Here is a 23,833-nt window from a genome sequence, read left to right on the forward strand (position 1 = left end):
TGTACGTGTGTAGAAGAGAGTGTGATCTTTCTACCACAATCCCTTTTTCTTAGCGCTTGTCTGCATTTGTGAGAACACTATGTGTTTTCTTCTAATCTTTTCTTCTGTTGCTGATGGTCAAAGTAGTTTTGTGTCATCCCTTCATCTTCTCTATTCTGTACTTGGAGGAGGGCTGGTGACCTGGAATGGCAGAGCTGGGCTAATGGCTTCACAGATTCTTCCGAGTCGGCTGTCAGTTGGGTTGTGTCCATCTGTCTGGTTTTGGGAGGCTTGCCTATTAGGCATGTGTGTGCAGACTTATCTCACAGATTAGTTTTATTCCTGGTTATTCCATTTCTCAATGCCCTTGAGTCTTATTTGCCATTGTTGTAGCGTATATTGACCTTGCAGTGCAGTTAAAAGATCTTCCCTGTGCTTATGTTTTCTTCCTTGCCTGTTCTCAGGGCCTTCTTCAGACAAATTTTGGGTAAGTACAGCCTACATCTGGCTTTTCTGAAATTCTTGCCAGACTTAAAAGGCATACAAGGGGGGCCAAGAGGAGGACAAGAGGGATGGCTGTACTGGGAGGTAGTCGCTGGAAGAAACATGGCAGGGTATCAAGTGCTGGCAGCAGCAGTAGTGGTGTCATGGTGGAGCATGAGGCTGTAGGGATGGGGAAGCATAGGGTGGGAGTTGAGATGGATAGGGGAGGAGGTGCTTTGGAGATAACATGGGGGGACATCAGGCCATTGCTCCAAGTGGGGAGACTTGGGGCAGAGTTTGGCAGAAAGGTGGGGATGAGTGGGACAAAGGAGTTTCTAGGAAGAAGGACTGAGAGGCTCCTGTAAGGGATTAGGAATTATAGGAGAGCTCTGGGACAGAAGCATTTGGGGGAATTGGGGGTTCTGGTACTCATCTTTGGATCAGTTCCTGTGTAAGAAGTCTGGCCTCCAAGGGCAGTAGGGGATGGTGTATGCACAGTTGGGTGGTTTCAAACATGACCCTTTTTAACGAGGGTTCTGGCTGCAGGCAAGGGGGGTACGTGCAGGACTTGTGTTTCCCACAGCATCTTCTGTTTTTCATTGATCTCTGTTACAAGGTATACCAGCCTTACTAATATATTAATTCCCTACAAGAAAAAAATCTGCTGTGTGTTGATTGAGGATATGCTGTGTGTGTGCATATACCACCTTCCTGCACCTTAACTCCTGCTTAAGTGAACACAACAGGTTAATGAATGTTTGCTACAGGGTCTCAAAGGAGTCAACTTTTGAGCTTTAAAATAGCACATTTGTAAATTAAAAATACATTTAAAAATAAAGATGTATTTCAAAGGAGCTGTTGGGGGCCCAAGTTTCCAATAGTCAGTACTCATCCAGGATGCACTGGTATTGTGCTAGGGTACTTGCAGCAAAAGATATTTTGGATCAAAGAGACAATGTTCTGTACCAAGGAGACTTCAAAAGCAATTTCCCTGAAGAATGTTTGTTCAGGTGCAGAGGGTGAGAGAAAGGAATATTGTTTTAGGCAATCGGCATTGGACATCAAAAGGTGAATTTCCCCATATATACCTAATTTGGAGTCAATGTGTCAGTAAAGGTGTTGCCGGAAAGGAATATTGACAGCACTGGCTACTAATGAAAGAGGAATTATCCTCATGAAGAAGTGCCTTGGTCTCTGAAAGTTTGGTTCATCCTTATTCCTCTTAAATGTGGATTTTTTTTTTTTAAGAAGAAAAACCTGGATAATGGAGTATATCAAAGTGGACAATTACCTATTTTAGTTTATTGTTCTGCTTTGCCTGAACATAGTTGCTACACAGGTAGCTCTTATATTTTGGGGAAATGTGAGGCTTAGGTGTAGTTTGTGACATGCATTATAGTTCAGCAGAATGTGTGGAAGAGCAGCAAAATCCTCTGCCTCTTACAACATATTACCATGCTATTATCTGCTTTGCATTTTACGTGGGCTCATTTTTAAAATATAAAATACGTAAGCATGTTGAGACTACAGAGAAACCTGCTTTGACTCACTTAGACAAATGTGTGTAGTGGTATGGGCAGGAAATGGAGGGACAGGGAGCACATGTGGAACCATCTATCTAAATTAGCTGGATGGGGGCCAGGAAACTGGAACTTGCAACATTTGCAATGATTAGTAGAAAATGAAATGATGGCTTTGTGTAAGAATAATGATTCTTGTATTATTCTGGGACAGTGAGGTAGATCCTGCAGGAGACAGACGATACATTTAAAGGTGGTGCATGTGAAATTGGAAGATGGTGGAAATGTAAGTAGGTTGGAGGGAGGAACAATTTAAAACTGAGGGCTGTGCACAGGAGGAAAGCAGCATATATTTTTAGGTCTGAGGTCCATTCTTCTCTTTCATGTCTTGAAAGAGAGGCATAAATAAATAGAGCACTGCTCTCTTCTCCAGAGCATAGAAAGAGAATCATAGAAATGTGATCCTCTGCAAGACTGTCAGAGGCAGTGCTCAAGTAAACAAGAGCTGCTGGTCTGTGCTGTGTAGACGTGCTGACAGATCTAAAAGGGATCGATGTAGGCATCCGATCCTTGCCGTCGTTATGCAGTCGTTGGCACCAGGGCTTTGGGCTGCCTGTGTTTGTGTACCTGTGGGCATGTGTATGTGGCTAGCATTAAAAAAAAAAAAAAAAGCCACATACATCCAAGACTACATATAAAGATGTCCAGCTTGTAATGCTTCCCTGCAGTAGGCCCTTTGACTTCAGACAAGCAAAGTTTAAATAATCAATTAGTAAATATTTGAAGAATTTTCTGCCTTTCCAAAAAGATGGTAGTTTCTGTAAGAGCATGATGGTAATCACATTGGGAGTAGCAGTGTTTTTCTCCACTTTGCTTTGGAGTTGGATTTGAGCGAGATCACGACTACAAGTTGAGAAAAGGGATAACCTGTGGAGTTTTATTGTTGGATTTTCCACCAGCCACACACAACCTCTAATATGGATAGAGTTGGAGGGCTTCAGTGTTGACTGCTTGAGTGAGGAGATCTTGGCATAGGTCTTCAACATCTAGATTCTGGTGCTCAAGGTCTGTTGGCACAATCTTGGCCATGCCTGCGCACCAAGCTTTTGTGGTTGTTCACAGTAAAATATGATCAGGGTTTTCTTTTGGTGTGGGGGAGAGGAAGAGGGCCTGGCTTGACAGCTGATGGGAGAATGTTGAAGGGATTGCAATGGGAACTTCATGCTTCCTTTGTTTTCACCCACTCAGTTTTCACTTTTATTAACCTTAATCTGCCTCTTTGTGGGATGATGCCTTGAGCTTGAATTCCCATTTTAACTTGTGTAGGATCTGAAGCTTAGACAGGATTAGTTCAAGAATTTATCTCAAATCAGGCAATTCTAAAATTTGCTTGGAATAAGAGGTAAAAAAACAACCCTTAAGGTGCAGTTTATACTAAAGCTTAAGGTATCAGTTTAGTTTCATTGATGGTGTTGTGTACAGCATCTGCTTTATGCTTATTTTTAACCTGTTTTGTGTCTGGTTAGTCAAGTGAATTTGAAATACAAAACTAAACAGATATGTCACTTTTAAAGTAACAGAAATCTTTGTGAAGAGTGCTGTACCGATTTAACTATTGGTTGCTTTTAAACTCTGTGTAACTAACTTGAGCTGTAGCTGAGGTGCCAGGTGTAACTTCGCCATTAAGTCTATGTATCTCCTAATTGAAAATCTCTGGATTTTTATTTTTAAAAAGACCCTGAATAAAATAGTGGTAGTATCTGAGTTACTTTGTTTGTCATGAAGAACAAAGTCTAAATGTGGCTATGCTTTTAATTAATTTTTATTTAGTTTACTTTTATTTTTGAATAGGCAAAGTACACAGCATCTGCAGCTTTTCAAAATGTGAAATTTCTTCTGTAGGAAGAAACTGCCCTTTAGAACTCCAGGATACTTTATCTTTGTTGTAAATACAATACTACATGACCATGCTGGTTTACCTTCTATTATCTTCAGCCCATCACTCTGTCTCACTGGTAGCATCAGGCTCAGAAAGGGAGTGTGCTGTGCTGGAGGTAGCAGACGAGGATGTACAGGTGGGAAGTGAATTTAGAGGGTAAGAACCACTGCTGCATATTCTGCTTGGGGCAACCTCTGTCTGCAACTCTGGAGCTGTGAAAGTGCAGTGTGGACCTGGGAAAGGTGGGAGTAGAGTGTATTTTCTTATATTTTTGTATGAGGAAATTTTTGCTATTGTGCATTCTGTTGTTGTTGATTTTGCTGGCAGAAAAGGAGGAGCAGGAAAGCTAAAGAATGGCCAGATGAGGCTTTTAGGAAGGGGAGAGAGATCCCATACCTGGCATTGCCCGTGGGTGACGGGGAGGGGCACACAGAGCAGTTTTTCATTTTTGCAGTCAGATGTATATGTGTGTGTGTATGTGCATTGTCAATTGCCCATGACAGCTGACATCAGTGGAGGGAGCTTTTTAGGGGAATTTAGAGATTTAGATAGGGAATATCTGCTTCAATCAAAATACTTCATTTCCGGTTAATCCCAAGCGACTATCAGATAAAGCCAGTTTAAACACGATTTTTGGACTGGAGTATGAATGCAACTTTAGGTGTTTTTTGTTTTGTTTTCCCCACCTTCCCTAGCAGGACATGTTTTGCTGAAGGATCAATTAGAAAACCCGGAGGAATGTGGATAATATGAATGATAGGGTTACTACTCTGGCCACTTTAGCAGACTCACTGAATTTCGATAATCTGCCCCTTTCACATTCTTTTATGCTTTTATATTTTTTGATTCAATTAATCTTGATTTTCTTTTAATTATTTGCATAAGGGCATGCAAAGTATTAAGCTAAGGGCACAGAAAATAACTTTGTAAATACTGTCTTACTGTTCTGAAGTCTAATTAAAAATGTGTAAACTTCATCATTCATCATTTTACCATAGGAGTGTATTTCTTATGGAGACAGTCTAATATCCTGCAGCGACTTCATGGCATTACAAAAATAATTAATGGACCCTTTTAGGGCAATGTGTGTTGCTACAATGTGGAATAATACTTCAGTGTTGTAAGTGAATGGTGTGCTAGGAAACACTAATCCCTCGTGTATAGTAACAGGAAGTATGAATATTACTTATTAATAATAATATAAAACACCTTAGCACACATGTTTTTTTCTGGGCATGTCTACTTTTTCGTAAACAGTGGATTTTAATTACAGAAAATTGGTGAGAATCAAGAACGATTTGTGTAATTAAGAAGATCTGTTTATTTAAAAGCTTTCAGAAGTTGTAAAAGATGGAACTTAGCTGTATGCGAAGGATGAATGTTGTGCAATAATGCCCCTTCATTCCCCTTTCATAATAAATCTCCGCAGAGTATTCATCTAAAGGGCTGGATGCCAAAAAGAACAGGTTTGACTTGTCTGTGAGGATTTACACCACAGTAAAATGCACAACTGCTTTTGTAGAGGTCATTGTGAAGGTCACAGAGCCAGCATGCACTGCTGAATGAGAGCAGCCTGTGACAATGGTGTGAGAGGTTGGACGGAGTGAAATCAATATTTAAAACCTCATATGAAATGTATCAATAAGCTGGAATTGTTAAAACACTTGACTTCAAAGCATGTGTGCTATTTTGCAATAAATTAATGGTCTCTTCTGCAGAAGTTTGTATCTCGTACGCTCTGTTGAGTGCAGCTCCTTGGTCAAAATGCAAGAATTTTCTCGATTCCTGGCAATTAGCATTGAAATAACTTAGTATGTCTAATATGAACACTCTCAAACCATTAATGGTTGCGCCTCTATCCAGTTTTTAAAAAAACGTCATTGATATTGAAGTGGATTTAATTGCCTGAAATTTGGCACACCTTTTTTGCAAATAAGGTTTGAGTTTGACCATAGGGTCAGTATGTCTTTAAATAAAAGATGATGAGAGTTTCAAATGGCAACCAGCCATCAGTGGGGTTTAGTGCAGAGATTAATTAGTAAACTTCGGAATGCGCTACAGCAAATGCACCTGATTGGCAATAACATGTGGAGCAGCAACTGGTGGAAAGCTAGTGCTGCTGAGCAGCAGAGGTATTTCCAAAAAGACTTAAGAGTGCTGTGATGTGCTACGCTTTAAATGGCACTGTGCTGATTGTATCAAACCACCAGTTTTCTATTTATGCAGCCTAGTAAATGCACATATTAAAGAAATCTGATGTGCATTTGGAAAGAAAGCAAGTTTTCTTTTATTGTTTCGATGTGATTAGGTGCACTCCATCAGTAAACAGGTATGCCACTGAACATCAGAGTACAGTGGATGGTGGTTTGTCTGGATTGCCTTTTGCAGTTTTTTTACTAGGAAGACAAATGTCAAGTGTACTGTCGAATGCTGAGATATGATTTACTTGAAAATGACATTGAAGTAAACACGATTATTTCAATGGCTATTTTGGTAAACCATTTCTTAGAATTCTAGTCTACTTTTTAAAATTATATGGATTACTGAGTATGTGTGTTTGCATGATTTATAATTGTTTACTGTCTTCCCTTTAAGGTTTTAAATACATGATTAGAGAAATTTGGAAACTTTCTCTGTCAATTAGCTTTCAAAGGATGCTTGACCTATTTGGTATGAGTAATGGACCCCATTACATGTAGTCTCTAGTAGGACTATTTTCTCAATTTGTGTAGGCCATGGTATTCAGGCCCAGATAATAAAATTAAGATGATTTATGTAATAACTACTCTTGAGAGAGTACTTGGAAGCCCTATGTAGTTCTTAAGATCTCTCATAATATTGTTGTATTGGTCTCTTGATGCCCACCTTCAGTTAGAGAGGCATGGTCAAGCATCCATTTAAATCAGTAAGAAAACTCTTACCAGTAGCAATGGGTGTTTGCTTCAGAAATGGCCCGTGCAGCTTGACTAGCCTGGTAAAATCTTACTATATGTATCCTGAGCATTGAGCAAAAGTCTGCCCTTGTGGACTGGTTAATAGTATCACTGAAATAGTCACATGAAAAAAATTTGATCTAAAACTAGCAGAGGTGGTTGATCTCATAAGATAAGGATTGTCTTGGCTTTGACCCAGAAAACCCTGAAGCATGTGCTTTAAAATTAAGCAAGCAAGTACACCTCTTGCCTTAACTCTCAGCTCTGCTACTTTGTCCTCATTGCATTTCAGTCCCTAGCTCCCTGCAAGGTATCGTGGCAGATCTATGGACCAGGCAATAGCAGGCGCTGGTGTCTAATACCTGGTTGTGAGCTGCTCGACTTCTGAGCTGTTGGAATGGTCTACAGAAGGACGAGGAGCAGAGACCGGTGGCGTCGGGGTGCTGGTTGTTTCTCTGGAGACCTGTTTCTGCAAGCCTCTGCTTCCTAGACCGTTGTGTTTATTGCCATAGGTAATTGCAGCGAAGCGGATGGGCTCAGTTTACGCAATCAGGTTTAGGCTTGCTTGGCTTTGTTGGGCTGGACTTGTGGGCCACAATCCAGACAAAGTAATCGGTATGCAACTGCTCCTTTGACTTTGCGAGGCTCTTTGTGTGCTTAAAGCTGGGTAGTTTTCTAAGCTGAATCAGCGTTGCTGAATCTGGGTCTAAGCCCCAAGTTAAGCGTATGATAAAATTTCCTGAGAGCAAATAGATTTGTTAGCTTGACATGCCTTTAAATGAATTGCATGTATAAATCTGAACAGGATTAGGGCATTACAGGGTCTTGCAAAATGTTCAAGGATAGTATTTGTTACAAATTGTTTTAAGACAAGCCCTTCGATTATTTGTGTCTGTATACATACATAACAGAAACACCCATGCACGCAAAAAGCATTTCATTTAAAAACACAGTATTTGAGCACTGTAGTCAGCTCTCTGATTACGGAGACTTGGTTGTTTTTTAAAACCTAAATCTGCTCTGCGTATGTACAATATACACATCCAAGTACATTACAAAGCATTATGAATAATTAAAAGCAAACTGCAGCCCTCCTCAGAAACAAATGTAGGTACGTTCCGTGATGCACTGTCCTGGCTGAGCTGCTGGTTTGCTGTGACTCAACTACTTGTATGAATTACAGAGCGCTCTTTGTAGCACTTGAGGGTTGCCTTTTAGTATTGGTCTAAATCTAAGATATGAAAGATTAAACAAAGTCTGAATTTCCTTCACTTGATAGCAGCAAACAGTCACTGCAACTCCCTGTGTTTGCTAATGCCCCGAAGTGACCGGCTTAGCTGCTGGAGTAGCTGAGGCTGGGGGTTAGGAGATTTCATAAGGTGAGTGCTTTTAGGCTCTGGCAGGCTTTTTTCCTTGTTGGTCTCTTAGACGCACCAGCTATCGATGCTCAGGCCTAGCAATGAATGTTTCAGCCAACACAGCAAGGGCTGTGAAAAGCAGACAGGGGAGAGAAAAGTTGATGCAGTGTCGTGTTTCAACTGTGACCCAAGAATAATGTTGAAACCGAGGGAGAAAACATGGTTTTCTCACTGTATTACCAGTTGATAAAATTTTACGTCCAGAGCTATGGCAAAGTTATTTAGGCTGCTGGTGATTTAAAGGGTTCGGTTGTTTGTTAAAGCTTTTAGATATGGCTTTGCCATCTTTTGCTGAAAATAAAATTTTCCTGATAGTTATACATCTTACCTTCATTTTCTTTTTCTTATAAAATCTTGGACAGTTCAAAACAAAGCAAATCTCCAAAAACTCACCCTGTAGTATTAAGCCCAAATGTGTTGTGGAAGTTTCTTGAACACTTGCCTTGGCACAGTGAAATTAATGTGATTATAGTCCAGCAATGGTGGTGGTGGGGGAAATACTCCTCCAAACTGTCAGCACTTGGGAAAGGGAACACAAAAACCTATTATTATTCATACGTACTCTAGAGTTTCTGATTTGCTCCCATTGACTTGAGTGATACAGTATCAGTTACTCCAATGCCTGTAGCAACGGGTTTGTGTTTCATGTAATGAACTGGAACGGCAATGCAGATGCACAGTAGCCCAGTATAGCTGGATGGATGGCTTCCAGGTAGATGGAGACTTGGGGCTGACCGGCTTAGGAGGCAATTCTCTGTGGTCAGCCAAAAATCGGCTCTTGCTGGTGAGTCTAAAAGTGTGTGTGTGCGTGTGTGCTGAGTCAGTCTCTTATATACCTGTATGATTGTACCACTGATTAGACTCAAAAGGCTTGGCAAATCCTATTTGTGTGGGAAGCTCAAGTGCAAAAACTTGCCTAATTTACTTTATTTAAATCAATATAATCCTGCTTAAGGCCTTTTGGAAAGCACATCTAAGTGAGTGGTGTTTTAAGTTAACACAGTGTCTTTCGTGTTTCATTTGAAAAGGGTGTGCTTATGGTTACCTTATACAAACTTTTGCCATATTAAATGTGGAAGGACTCAATTCTCCTGCATGCACACATTGTCTTTTGTGAAATTTGTACTTAAAAGATTTAATATCTTCAAGTTTTCTTTATGATCGGCAATTCTTTGAACTTGCAAACAAGAAAGTGTGGATAACTTCAAATAGATATTTGAAGTCTGATTCTAAGGAATGCTTATGTTGGTTTTGACCTTACAATGTGAAGTTTGATTTCTGTCTCAAAACTGCAGCATTCTAGTGGAAACGTAAATGCAGTCTGAACTTTTTTTAGATCTCTTTAAAATATGCTCTGTCTCTTAAAGACAGGGGCTTTATTCCAGAGATCCTGGATATTCAAACCCTGGAAACATATTTCTGTTTACAAGGGCCCAGATTCAGCAGCTGATCTCTAATGAGCCGACCTCGCTTTCACGTCCTTTCGTTCAGGAGACACCAATCTGTGGTGGTTTAGACTTGAATATAACATTTTTGGTAATTGTGAAGCTTCATAGAATAAAGGAAGGGCTAAGGGTGGAAGCTGACTGAGATGATTTAGAGTTTTATATAAGCACATAAAGCTGCAAGTTGTCTTGTTGTGTTTGGTTTTGAAAAGCACTTATTAACTACTTTGACATCTCACTTTTATTCTCGAACATCTGTTTTAGATTGTTTGCCATAAAAGTGTAAGAATTAATCTTGCCTTCGTTTTTGTTATTGCTACCAGAAACCAAACTATTTTTATTACTTCTTGTATAGGGATGTGGACCCTGAACTATTTTCAGAGTTGAGGAGAAAAGGAGTTTGTATTTTATTTTATTTTTTTCTGCCTCCTGCTCCTCACCAAGCTTACAGGTAAAGTTAATTAAATTATAGTTTCTAAGTGCACAAAGATGTTAGGCGTGGCTCGTTAAACTGTATAGCAAGCTCTACTTTGCTTTATTTGGCCCAATATTATGAGTTTTAAGGGAATTCAAATGATCAGCTCATTTTGGCTTGTTTCTCGGAACAGCAGCTGCCCAGAGCCAGGGTAAGACATTTGCATCATCTGTGGAGAGGATAGCTTAGTACATATTTTACTGTATGGAAATAATATATGAAAGTCAAAGAAATTAAAACCTTCCTATATGTTTAGTCCTTTGATTAGCAAATGTTCATAATACTTATTCTCGGGGCTTCCTTTTTCTTAGATTACAGCTTGTTTGTGTTGTTTCCCTAGAAGCAGTAAGTATCTGTGGCATACGATGTCAGTATAAGCCCTAATCTTCAGCACGCTGCATTTGGGTGATTTCTTTCTCTGTGTTGTGTATTATTAAATTCCAGGGCATTCTGCTGATGTGGGCTCATCCAGTACTTATGTCAGAGCATATAGTAATCTTTCTTTCTACAATGGAAGTGTTGTTTTTAAGGCAAAACTGTCTTTATAAGTCTATAGCAGGAAATACTCAGGCAGCCTCTCTAACTTGCTCGAAATCTGATGTTCGTGCTGCAGTTGCTTTCACAGCAGTCTCCTCTTTCAGAATCTGTGGCAACACTTGCTCCTCTTTATTTGAATAGAAGTGTTATAGCAAAAGGGTTCACAAAGGAGCCAGTGAACAAGATAAAACAGATAAGGGTTTTTCTGGGACTAAGTGAAAATACTGTGTGATTGTATGGCAGTTTTGCTGCCAGCTTCTATTTTCTCTAAGTGAGATTGTAGATTTTTCATGGCAGGAACCCCATTCCTTTTTCTTTGTACTAAGGATGCCATAGATGTTTCTGGTTATTGTGCTTCAAGGAGTTACAAAGCTGTGGCCACTGAAACCAGAGTAATGCTGTAGGCCATGGTAGTTCTTGGGTATGTGGAGGGACTCTTTCTGCAACGCGCTCGGGATCATCCAGGACTTAAAAAACAACTTTCTGATCCTGTGAAGGTCTGTGAATCCTGTCCAAAGTACTGCTAAAATTCAGGTGCCATTGGAAATATACACAACTTTAAAAGCTGTCACATGTCTGTGGTTCAGATTTAAGCATCATTTTGATATAGCCACTTAAAACATAGATGGAAACTTGCATGGAAAGAAACTAAACCTCTCTGGAAGGACAAGAGTATGTTTTATGCAGATTAAAAATGCAGTTGCTTCTGCCCCAGGGAGTTTTGGTTTGTGTTTGTTTTTTTTTTTTGTTTGGTTGTTTTTTTGTTGTTGTTGTTTTTTAGTTTGACAAAATTAACGTGCATTTTCAAAGTAGTGCCATGAACTGTGTGTTAGGTTTGCAGTGTGTCTCTTCCTGTCCCTGGAATAATCGGCTAACATCTACTTGTGCGCTCTGCATGCAAATGAGGAAAAGAGGAAAAAAGCCTGGAAACAAAACTACTTTTCACTTTGGTAAAAGCAGTAATTTTTAATATCTTGCTAACAGGTTTCAGTTTTCACTTAAAATTTGTCCCCAAATATAAATTTAGTCCACAGATATTGCCAAGGCGTCTCATATACTCCTAGTGCCTGATGATACTTTCTTTTTCTACTTTAAAATTCAGTTTTTCTAAATTCCTCCTTTTTATCTTTTTGCCTGTTTCTAATAATTCACTCTGTTCTTTCTTCCTGTTTTTCCTATTCTGTTCATACTCTTCCTTTCATCTGCTTTTATTGTCGTCGTCTTCATGTTTTATTCCTTTTTTTGTCCCCGTTGCTATAAAAACTTCCCTGCTTTCTTTTGCCAGACAGTTATCAACCTTTAGCAGTCCCTCCTTAAAATCTAGCTATTCAAGGAATCTCATTTTATTTCTTCTCTTTATCAGGCAGACATAAGCCATGCTGAATGTGGTGTTCTGCATCTTTATCAACATTTATCTGGGTCTAGGATGTATGCTCAGTGAAACAGGGAATATGTCTCTGACATTCACGCACACACGGAGTTTCTCATCTTCTACAGACTGAGGTCAGCTTTCTGTTCTGTTTTGTTATTTTAAGCAGTCTTTCTTTTTAAATCATCCATCAGACTCTACATTCGTTAAAAACGATACTGTATAGCTGTGGCTATTTGGAAGGGGGGGAGGTGCTTTAGAGGATCCCAAGAAAGAGCAGATAGTGGAGTACAGCGATGTATGGTTCTTTATGAGCTTCTCTTCTACTAATGAAGCAGCTAATTTTTGCAGGTTCTGCTGTTCTCCAGGAAATCCTAAATAATTTTCTTGCATAATCGAGGGATCATATCAATGTAACACTCAGCTTTACTGCAACAAAATAAGAACACCAGTAGATTCAGTTGTACCAAGACTCAAACAATTGTCACTGGTCAGTGAGCGAAGGTGCTCTGTGTTCTGATCTTTGCTGGTGTGTCTGTCCCTCGCTTATGTTAAGTGTCACAATACACAAAGTAGAATTTGTCAAATTAATTTCTGTTTCATATCCGTTGAAAAATTAGGCCCTTAACGTGGGTGTTTATAACAATATCATATTAAAGCCTTTTATGCTGTAATTAGACTGGCTACTGCAGAGCTTGTGCTTTGTTGATAGCCAAATCAAAATGATCAAGACCCCAGAAGTCTGATGGTAGAGATGCCACAAAAGTTTGCTTAATTCTGCTTAATGCTCTATTACTAACATAACATATTGAGAACTGGCATAGCAAACTGAACTGAATGTCACCTTTGAGTCACCTGTAGTGAAAGTTTATCTCTGAAAAAATGGGAAGAACCTGTGGTAGCACCCTGAGAAGGGCCATGTCGAGCTCAGGAAAGCCACAGTAGGGGAAAAGAAAAAAAAGTGTGAGCTGATGGTGAGGTTTGCAAATGTAATTGGTATTCCCAGGGTGTCCGAGGACCACACAGCAGCCAGTTCGTGGCATGGCTCTTCAATCTAGCTGAAAGTGGCCAAGTAGATACCACGTGCAGGCTAGAGCACCTGGGAACCAGAGCAAAAGGTGTGGAAGCAGCTAAAGTTCTCCATACAGCATGGTGGATTGCACAAAAGCAAGTAAGTGCTTAGGAGCTGTGATCAAATTGGGAGCAAGATTGAGAAACAAGAGCTGAAAACCAGGAGAGTGACCTGTGGGCTTGTGAACATGAAAATCCTGTTGTGTTTTAATTCTTTGTTTCCAGAAGCAGTGCTGTCTTGTGTACTGGGCTGTCCTTTGAAAAGTGCTGGAGATTTTGAGGAAAGCTTGGCAGTTTCTGCCAGAACTCTGGAGTATCTGTTGAAAATGAAAAAGTGACTCGTGGCAGGAAACATCCAGACTATCCCCTGAATCCCAACCGGGCTCCAGCAGCCAGTGCTGGAGAGGACAGTACCAAACAGGCACAGCAATCCATTGATGTGAAGAAAGGGCACTAGGCTTTTCTGTGAAGAGAGTAGTCGCTAAATCCTGGTACTGGCACTGACCCAGAAGAATTGTATTTCGGCATGTTAGGTGGACACAGGCTTTATTCTGAGAGATTAGGGAAATGGGGCTTTTTGGCAGGAGCTTAAAGATGAGTCGTGTCAGGTAATTACTTATGTCAGAAAGTTGTAAAGGAAAATTTTGAAGGCAGCTAGAACTGATGGTGTGATTTGGCTCATCTCACTCTGTGGTTAATTTCCCAGGTACCTATTTGCATATAACAAAACACATATATGAGTCTTAATAGCTTCTTGAGTGGTGTTGAGCTCTTGCTGTATTTCTGCCATACCTAAAGAAAGCACATCTCCTAAACCTATTGTGTCATTCAAAAATCAAATTAAGTTACTGTGTGCGTGAAGTCTAAATTTAGTCAGATTATTACTAGGCATCTGAAATCACCTACCCCAGAGAGAAGGGGAGTGCCAGTCTTACCTTTTTTGTCCTGTCACCTGTGGTCAGGGTCTGTTTTTGAGATCAACAGGAAAATGTACGTTGATTTTGTTGGTTTCTGTCAGATCATTTGTTCTCTTTCTGTCTTGCTACTGGGATATCCCCATAGCACTTTCTGTAATTGAGTAAAGAAATTAGATTTATTGTTGGTTTTCAAGAGCAGAAGAAAGAGCGGTTGGTTTCAGATGCTTAAATCTTTGGAAAAGCCTCACTGGCGTAGGAATTTTAAGCTAACGAATGGAATTATGCATTTTAGTTTGACGTTTTTGTGTTTATTTAAAAAAAAGCTGTGGAAGACGGAGAGGGTAAAGGTTAAAATAATATTAACTGAGCCCTCCAAATCTATCAGTTTCATTCTCTGCTTCCTGGGTATTACTGTAGTCAAAGTAAGTAGTTAATCAGAATCAGAAAGCCAGATTAGCGTTGCTGACATGGACTTGTCAATAGTGTATTGGGAGGGTGGGAACTGGAAAAAAAAAAAAAAAACAAAAACCCAACCTCAAACCCCAGCTTTTGGCTCAGACTGCATTGCCTAAGATATTTGCATTAATATTTTTCTGTAAGAAATTCTATTAACATGAAATCTTCCCAAAACCTGAATTCTGTTGTGAGCTTAACAGTAAAATAGTTTTGTAAGACTGCTTATGCTGAAAAATTTAAGGAATCTGGAGTATTGTTTTAACATTCACTTGAAAGCGTTTGGATAATTACACACTCAAATGATAGTGTAACAGAAAGGGTCTTTGTTAACTTTTCTGTTGTGCCGCATACAATCAAAGCGATGCTCGGGATAGGTTTTAGCAGCGTCATGCCCTGGTATCCCACAGTGCTCGGTTTCTTTTCAGCTAGCTGTGTGCTCCTTACACCGGGCTGGGGAGGGTGACCTGATGGCGAAGAGAGTTAAACAAAAATAACATTGCTGCAAACAGACTTAATGAGACTTAGCATGTAAATATTAGTATTTCTGTTATCTGACATGTGTGCTGTGTTCTGGTAGTGTGGTGACAGCAGACCTGAGTAAATTCCTAAGCAGAGAGAAATTCAAAAAGTAAAAAGACTGGCTACATAATCTAGTCCAGCCGCTTCTAGTACAGAAACATGCTTTGTCTGGACAGGTTTTAATGACCCCAGTCTCTGGCTTCTGTCTCATGCCTGGGGATGTTTTTGTGGCATAGCTGTTCCTCCTCTTTCCCCTACTAGTGCATTTTTGGTGTCAGTCTCCTTTCTCCTCCTCCTTGGCACTTGAGAGATTTCTGAGAAGACTGTCAGTTGCTATTCCTTTTTGCTGCCGAGGGAAGGAGGTGAAGGAAGGCAATGTCGCTTTGGAGACAGGGAAAGGGAGAGACGACAGGATGGGAAGAAGTGTGAACACTGCACCTTAAGCTGATATTTCTCGACTCTGTGTGCTAAAATAACCTCTTTCTGCTAGCAGGCAAATCCTGATATACCTGGCATTTGCTAAGAGTCCCTTCCCAAACCCCTGTGTAAAAGCTGCACTGATACACTATAATCTTGTTGCTGTAATAGCTGTGACTTTTCCTAAAAGGCCATTGTTTTTTGTTTAAAATAAACTCCTTGTCACTGCAAGGGCAACTCTTCTCTGTATATAATCCACGGCTTTTTTCTTAATGCCATGTTGTATCACAGTCTGAAACAAAAATTGGCTACTGCTTTTGTTTCTTGTTATTTAAGCTGAGAGCTGCCTCAAACAGTGTATCTAGGATAGTGAAAAGTGAATCAGCCAGTCAGTTTTACTTGTAATGCAAAGACATTATTTAACCCCCCCTCCTAATTTAATACTGTATTTCTCTCATCTAAAATTATACAGTACATGAATGGAAAGTCAGTTGCTCACAAATCCATTGCTGTGCAGTCTTTTACATAAACAAAGTCATAAGGATAAGCAAATGCCTTCCTTCTAATTAGCAGTGTGTTTTGTGGTTCCATACGTTCCAAAACGTAATAGACAGCTACGGTGCCTAAAATAATCCCGGAGAAAAAACTTGTGTGCCACGAAGATAGGGGTGGGAGGGAGAGGAGGCAGGAAGATCTGTTGTCTGTGTTCTTGGAAGCCTTTTCTATCTCTACTTGGATACTGTCAGCTTCTTTTACACAAACATTACAGCATCCAAGGGGAATTAGAAATACTTACCCATGACCACAACGTCAGATCTTAGGTTTGTCAGGAGAAAGCAATGCAAAAGCAGGATCTTGAACCTACTGCTTTCATTTTGGTTTTAGCATGCTGATAAATGCCTTCTAATGCTGGAAAGAGGTAAGGCTGGCTGGGTGGAATACAGGAAATTTAAAAATCTTATTTCTTAGATGTGAAATGGTTTCTGGATCTGTAAAAGTGCTGTGTAAGTCCGAAGTAAGTGTTATTGTCTCTTGTGATGTCTGTGAAGTTACACAACTGATTCCCTTTTATACCAGTCTCCTATGGAATGGCTAGAAGCCACACAGGACAGGGACACAAAACTGAGATGCTACTGGTCAGATGGTTTGTAACTGAGATAATATTGGTCAAATTGAGCCTTTTAATTTCAACAAGAGTTATTGTAAATGTACCTTATCAGTGAAAAGAGGAAAGGCAAAACTTTTCACTGTTTCATTGGTTCCCATTCCAGCCTTTTTGTACCAATTTGTGTCATACCCTGTGTTGTGACCGTGGTGTAATCTGCGCAAGGCTGAACAAGTTGGAAGCCCCGCAAGCTCAGGAGCCTGCATGGCTACGCCGCTGTACTTGCATTGCAAGGAGTCGGCAGTGTAGATATCGCCTGTTCACATCTAAAACATCTACAGAACTGATGTGGTTGCAGGGCTTGACCGGGCTTCAGCCCCTTTCAGGTGGGAATGTGTATTGTAACTTTTATGCTTCCATCTAACCCTTTCCCAAATCAAGGCAGACTAAAATCCAGTTTATAGGAAAAAGCCTTTACTTAAAGGCCAGACAGCTATACGTCAGGAGCAACAGCCGGTCATGTGTTGGTTTTTGTTTTTTTTTTTTTTTTTCCCCCCCTGTTGCTGAGTGGAATGTAATCCATGTTGCCGAAGCCCATCAGTTAAAGTTGTGATTTTGGGAAATGAAAACAAATGAGCTGTGTCATACAGCTGCACAATCTTCTTGAGGTGCAGATCTGCTGTATGGGCACAAACCAATGCAGTTGTTCTGTCATACAAAAGTATGTACTCTTTCCTAACACTTGAACCTTCGCCCTGTACATAGGTGGGAAGGACGTAGTGCTTTAAAGCTTGTCTTGATGAACCCCGAATGAGCTGCCAATAATTAATGGTGAAGATAATTAACTATTGGAACAACTTACCTAGGGAATGTGCCTGGACCTTTATGATCTGAAATCTTTAAGTCTAGATTGGATACCTTTCAAAAGAGGGTGCTTTGGCTGAACTGCCAGTCCTTGGGCTTCATACAAGAACACAAAATGTTCTGGCCTGTGGTGGACATCAGGTCAGACCAGCTCAAGGATGGTTAGTTTCTATATGCGGCTCCTTTTCCAGTGTTCAACTTCCGCTCTCTGGGGCCACCACAGTGCATTGGTTTTGCAATACTGCACTTCACAGAAAGGCATTGCTCTGTGCCTTCCCCATAATGTATATACTGGTGCCCACCACACAGCTGGTGTGCTGACTGGTCAGCCTCCCCATGGTTCATAGGCAGCTCCCTTGCAGTTACCTGTTGGTCATCTGAGAGTAAATGACCATTGTGATCCCTTCTGACCTGTGGCACCTTGGAACCCCACAAAGAGAGGAAGACAAAGGAAACATTTTTATCCCTTCCTCCCAGGAGTCCCCAGACAGAGATGGGCATCTGTAGCAGCGTAAACGGTGGTGGTGAAAGAGGGTTGTGATGACCCCAGTCCATTTGTTGGGAGCCTTCCCATGTCTCCTGGCCAGTATTGGCAGGAGTTGCTCTCATTAAAAAAGTGTCAGGAATGCACCAGTGGCAACTCCACTAACGGCGAGCAGCTGTTCTGGTGATGCCCTCCAGAGATGTGGCTCATGCAATCTGAGCTGCTCCTTTTTTCCCCCCACACAAGTTATTTCCCAAAATATTTACCATGGTTTTGATTTTTGCCTGAAACTGAATTTTCTCTTCTCTAGCTGGAATAAAATTGCTCTGGATTTTGAAAGACTGAGACTTTTTACTCACCAAATGAGGTTGTACACGTGTAAAATGTTGACGCGTGTCTTTCCCTTTTTGGTTTGGTGAGAGAGAAAAGTATTGTTAAAAATTTAAATCTAAAAGTCTTATTTAAACATTAATCTCTTACACTCATGTGGGCATGTTACACCCATTGTAGTTACAAAGTATAATATTTTGATGGACTTGAATAGATTGTAAATTGACAACTTCTAGCAATATAAAAATACCTTGCATTTGTATCTTAAAATATCAAGAAGTAGGATTAAAGCTGAATTTTTAACCTTTCTTTTCAAACTTTTTTTTCTTTTAAATGTGTGGTTGCCTGGCTTTAATGTTGCGGCAACAGTTTGTGGCCCAGAAATAACAGTATGCTAACTATGAAAGTTGGAGTGACTCATGGCTGACTTGAGAACTTTATTCACCACGTTTCGCCTTCAGGAGACTGTCACTGTAACAGTATCAGCAGCAGCCCTGCCAGGCTCCTGGGCAGCGCAGAAAAAGGCCAGAACTATCTGTGCTCATCACACACACAGAGTCATTTTCAGTGGAAAAGCGAGTTGCTTGTATTTCTCTAGAGATTGGCCTAGATCCGTGATGGTACATCTCAAGGACTTACGTCTTCAATTTTCTTAGCTATTTTCTGCAACTCTCTAAACAAAAATATCCATGCTCCAAATGCAGAAAGGTCAGTCTTCAACCACAAATTTAATTAACAGCTTACCCCTTCTATTGACTTTTTTCCCCTCTCTATTTAATTTTAACCCAGTGTCCCACATTAGGAGCCTTTAGTTTCTACTTAAGGGAGTAGGTGCTTACATGAGTGGCCCCAGGGAAGTGAAGCTCAGTAAGTTATCACCAGTGGGAGCCAGGGTTATATGTGGCATTACACCGTGGAAAGCTTCCGATCTCCTGTTGCAGACAAAATGTCTACAAAAACAATACTACCACTTTCCTAAATTCCTGCGTTTTGCAGATGTGAAGCTCTGTTTCTACAGGGGAAGCCAGGCTGTTTTGGGAGAGCTCATAGTGCTCTGTGTTTTTGCTGCTGCTGCTAATTTTTGTGAGCACCATAGAATACAGTAGAAAATTGAAACTGTGTGAAAGATCAACAAATCAGTGTAGAATGTCACGCAGCAACATCTGTTAACTTTGGCTCTATCTCATATCCTCCTGACCCCTCCTTTCCAGCCACAAGTCTCCTGTTTTGTGAGAGCTCGAAGTGATAGGGACTTGGAGGGGGAGTGGGGGGGAGGGGGGGGATGAAAATGTCTAGCTGTTTCTTAGTGGTCTGAAGGGCTTGCAAAAGTACCATCTGGAATGAAAGTTTTATGTTTGTGTGTTTCTATATTTTTACTTATGAAACTAATGGGAATTTGCTGAATGAATTAATTGTATTGCGCTGTAAAAGTCTATCTTGAGAGCCATAATATATGAGAGCTTACAAAACCTGCAGAGAGAAATGAAAGCGGCTTCCCTTTCTAATTAGGGCTTTCAGGAAATCATTGATTACAGAATCAAATAGGGTTGTTCAGAGACATTTGTTTGATATTACTTCTGATAAACGAAATTTTTACCTAATAATAGTTTTACTAGTGACACTGGAAGCAGCTGCGCTCTCTAATGGTAAGCCTGCCTTCAATAAAACTTTCCCCTTTCCTCCTACCTTGTCCAAACGGTTATAGCTAATGAAACATTATTTCCAAATTGTAGATCCCAGTAAAAAATTTAAATCATGAAGAAATGAGTGATATAGTAGACAGTATGTTCTTAACTGGCTGGTCTTTGTCTGGACCAGGTTAATGGTATAAGCTTGTTCTTGCATTGCATTTAAAAAAAGTTAAAAAAAAAAAAAAAACAAAAAAAAAACAAAACAAAACAAAACAAACAAACAAACAAACAAAAAACAAAAACCCACAAACCCACAAAAAACCAAACAACAACAAAAAACCAACCAACCAAACAAAAAAACCCAAAAACAAAAACCAAACCAACCTTGACCCAGTATGTAGAAATCTTTTACTTTTTTTTTTTTTTTTTTTTAAAAACAGGGTCAGCATATTTCACTAGCTCCCATTCAAAAGCTAGAGGAAACTTTGTATGAGTATCAGCCTCTGCAAGTGGAGACATATGGACCAAAAGTTCCAGAGCTTGAAATGCTGGGAAGGCTGGGGTAAGTAACACGGCAAGTTTTAATTCCCATTTCATGGCATTATAGGCTGGGACTGTTACCATCTTCAGTTTGCCAGCATGTAGGGGTCTTTCTTCTTTCTTTCTTTCTTTCTGTCTTCTTTTTTTGTTTTTTAAGGATCTTAACGAAATATTAGACTTCCTGCCCAACCAACATTTTGTTTGGGTGGATAAGCTGAAATTTTTGGTCCTCTACCCTTTATAGATCTATTGAGAGCTGGACTGGATTGCATTAGTGTTTTTAAGGTTGTCCTTGGCAGTCGTAGTGAAGTAGCTGTTCATTTTCAGTTGCACGGTATTAAAAAATAAATAAATAAAAATCTGGGGCTTAATTTACCCAGCTGTAAGCCAGTAAAAATATTAAAGTTGGGCTGTTTGCCATGGAAAAGGGTAGATTTACTTGTCGACTGCTGTCTACAGTCAAACTGCGTTTGTGAGAAATGAAGCACAGAGCTTAACTTTGTCAAAAAATATAATGCAGGGCCGGTCCAGCAGCTTGGCGGCACCGTGGTGTGCAGCCGTGTTTGGAAGGGAGTTTGGGAGCCAGCTGTACCTGGGTAATGGAGGCTGGGAAGTCCAAAAGTGATGTATTGGTTCTCTAGAGATGTGTTCGTAGCTGAAATGCCACCTGAAAATGTGTAGCTATGGGGGTAGTGAGTGTCACCCAACTCACCATGGCCTAACTTTTGAGGTCACCAGCGCTTAGAGTGGCTGGAAAATTACGTGGCAGAATGAATGTGCAGACTGGCGAGGCAAGAAAGAGTTTAAAAATAACAGTTTATGTTCGGTTGTGCAGTATGGGAAAACTGAAGCCACAAAGTACTGAAAAAAGTTGAGACACTTTAGTGTGCAGTTTCAGAGACCACTGAAATCCAAACAGGAATCCCATCTAGTTCACTGGCACAGGAGAAATTGTATCTCATCCAGAAAATGATAGAGGCAGGTAGACTTTTTTAAGTAAATGAGCAACATAATGGCGCTTCAGAAAATTCAAGGCTGTCTGGAATTGAGGTTGTCTCCATTTTTATTGTTTCTATGTCCTCCTGATGCCTTTAACTTCTTTATCTTTTTTTTTTATTATTTTATTTTTATATTACCAAGCTTCTGAGACCAAATATTAATTAGCAGTTTAAACTTGGGCAGAGCCAGACTTGGCCTTCACCACCTGTTTGGATGAAGTACAGCTGTGAGGGACCTCCAGTTTGAGGGGAGCTTTGAGGCCCTCTCAGCCCGAAGCCTCATCATAAATGAAAATGCTTGGGGGGGGGGGGGGGGGGAAATGATGACTTGTACAGGAAGGATTCCCAGTTCCTGTCTCTTTGCCTGTGCCCCTGTAAGGTGAGTGCTGGTGTCCAGATCCAGCAGGAACCCTGTGCTGTCTGTCTCCATCCCATCTAACTGCCTGTGGCACTGGTTTGAAGGCAACCCAACACCTTGCAAAACAAAATCCTTTAAATACTGCAGTTGCATTGTAACATCTATACAAGAGAGTGTTTGGAGCAGCGTTTGCAAACAATGCTCACAGTCCTTTCTTGGAGACACTTTGACACACGTGTCATTTTACCCCTCCAAGCACAAACAGGTTGTTCATCTTGGTCTGGAGGTGATGAAAGAGTTAAGTGTGGCAGGGGTGCTGGGTGGCTGTGGTGGCAAGGGGAGGTGTGTGGGTGGGTTGGTGGTGCCCACCAGAGGAGTTCTTCTGAGGCCTGAGGCTGTTTGCAATTCCAAAACAAATATATTGATGCTGTGGATTCCCAGCCGGTACAACTCTAACCCTATTCCACGGGGTGTCTGAAATACCTTAAACCATGCAAGGCTATTCATTTATATATTTGTGTTTCTGTGTTTATATGAACTCATGCGCATTTCCTGTTGATGATGAACACTTAACTAATGTGCTTCAGTCCTTGCTTTGGGTTTTTTCAGGCAGCTGCATACAGCTGCCAGGGTGAGGCAGAAGAGCTGGGCACGATGTTATCCACTCCTGCTAAAGATTTTTAGTTTCCCATTCATTTGAACTCGTATACAGACAGGTTAACTCTAAGGTTGTTTAATTTTCTTTTTGTTTTTCCCTCTTTTCATGTTCTGGTTAATAATTTTGCAGGCTGGCTGTTTATTGCTGCTAAATAGTTTCCTCAAGTGTGCAGGCTGTTATCATCTAAGTTTCTGGAGACAGAATTATTGCAAAGGCACTGCCAGCCTGAGACTTTGAATTCACTTCTGGTAGCATAATTTATTGACTTTTTTTTTTTAAGATACAGTTTATTATCTTCAAAACACTCGGTAGAATGGGCTTTCTGAATATTCACATCTTAACCTCTTACCTTCTGCACGACTCACTTTAGATTTCAGCATCAGTGTTGTTTTTCTTTCTTCATAAACTGCTGTAATGAAGGAGACAGCTGGCAAGAAGGTTTCTAGCAAAGAGCAAGAAAAGGGAGAATCCTTAAGGGATAATTTAGAACATTTGTTAGGGATCTTTTATAATTTAAAAAAATTGCTTTTTAAGGTAACTTGTATTATTTGCTCATTAGGCTTTACAAAAAACTTTGCATGCAGTCTGATAAACTTGGTTCTGCATCCTTCCACTGCTCTTCTGTATGGATTTTGCATGTTTTGCACAAAAAAAGAAATTTGTTCAAACTGTTTTTAGAAATTTGTTTTCAGTTTCTCTTGAGGCTGTAATTTTTCTTACTGTGTACTGCAAAAAAAAAATTTAACATCCATGTAATGCATCTTTTGCTCTTGTGTTGAAAGCCTGAGAATAATGAAGAAACAGATATTTGTTCTCCCCTCCCCCCCCTAATGTTTAGTATAGTGTGTATGGGTTTGTGTCCTTCAGGGAGGTCCATCCTTTTTTATTTTTTTAATGGAGGAAGATTTTTCTGGAAGTAATGAAATATAGGCAATAATCCTGAATTACATGTCTTTCTGGAAGCAATATGTATTACACTAACTTGTAGACAGTATTTAACCCTCTGGCAGGAGTAAGGCTTTCTCAGAGCCAGCCTCTCATAGAGGTTCCCTTGACTACACATCTATGAGGTTCCTACAAGGAAGTCTCAGTGGCTGATAGTCGCGTGAATACACACTGAACATGACAGGTTGGTGCTGGTTTGATCTGGGTGGCAAAGGTCACTTTGGGTGCTCAGCCTGTGAGGCCAGCTCATGCCTATGTCAGCTGCTAAATGGAAATCTGACTTGAGAGGAAGAAGGGGAGAAGACATGTATGAGAACATCTCCTAAACCTGTGGTGGGGTCCTTGGAGAAAAGTGGGGTCTTGGATCACTGTAATGTACCTGTCCTGGAGGCAGGCTCTATAGCTGCTTGTCCCTCTGTAATGACTAATAGTCCTGGGTCTG

The 23,833-nt window shown here is 40.4% G+C and overlaps 1 protein-coding gene across 3 annotated transcripts in view; it reads left to right on the forward strand.

Annotated features, from left to right (window-relative positions):
* Positions 1-23,833, forward strand: part of MNAT1 (MNAT1 component of CDK activating kinase) — a 129,924-nt gene that overhangs the window by 69,531 nt on the left and 36,560 nt on the right. For all 3 annotated transcript variants that reach the window (XR_014269296.1, XM_082484888.1, XM_082484887.1), the window contains one exon: positions 20,333-20,454. Coding sequence is in view for 2 of the 3 variants with exons in the window: in XM_082484888.1 (XP_082341014.1) it covers positions 20,333-20,454 (122 nt within the window). In the remaining variant the exon portion in view is untranslated. The remainder of the gene's footprint in view (positions 1-20,332; positions 20,455-23,833) is intronic.

This window comes from Vanellus vanellus (genome assembly GCF_965231255.1).
Source record: "Vanellus vanellus genome assembly, chromosome: 6".
In the NCBI taxonomy this organism is placed as follows: domain Eukaryota; kingdom Metazoa; phylum Chordata; class Aves; order Charadriiformes; family Charadriidae; genus Vanellus; species Vanellus vanellus.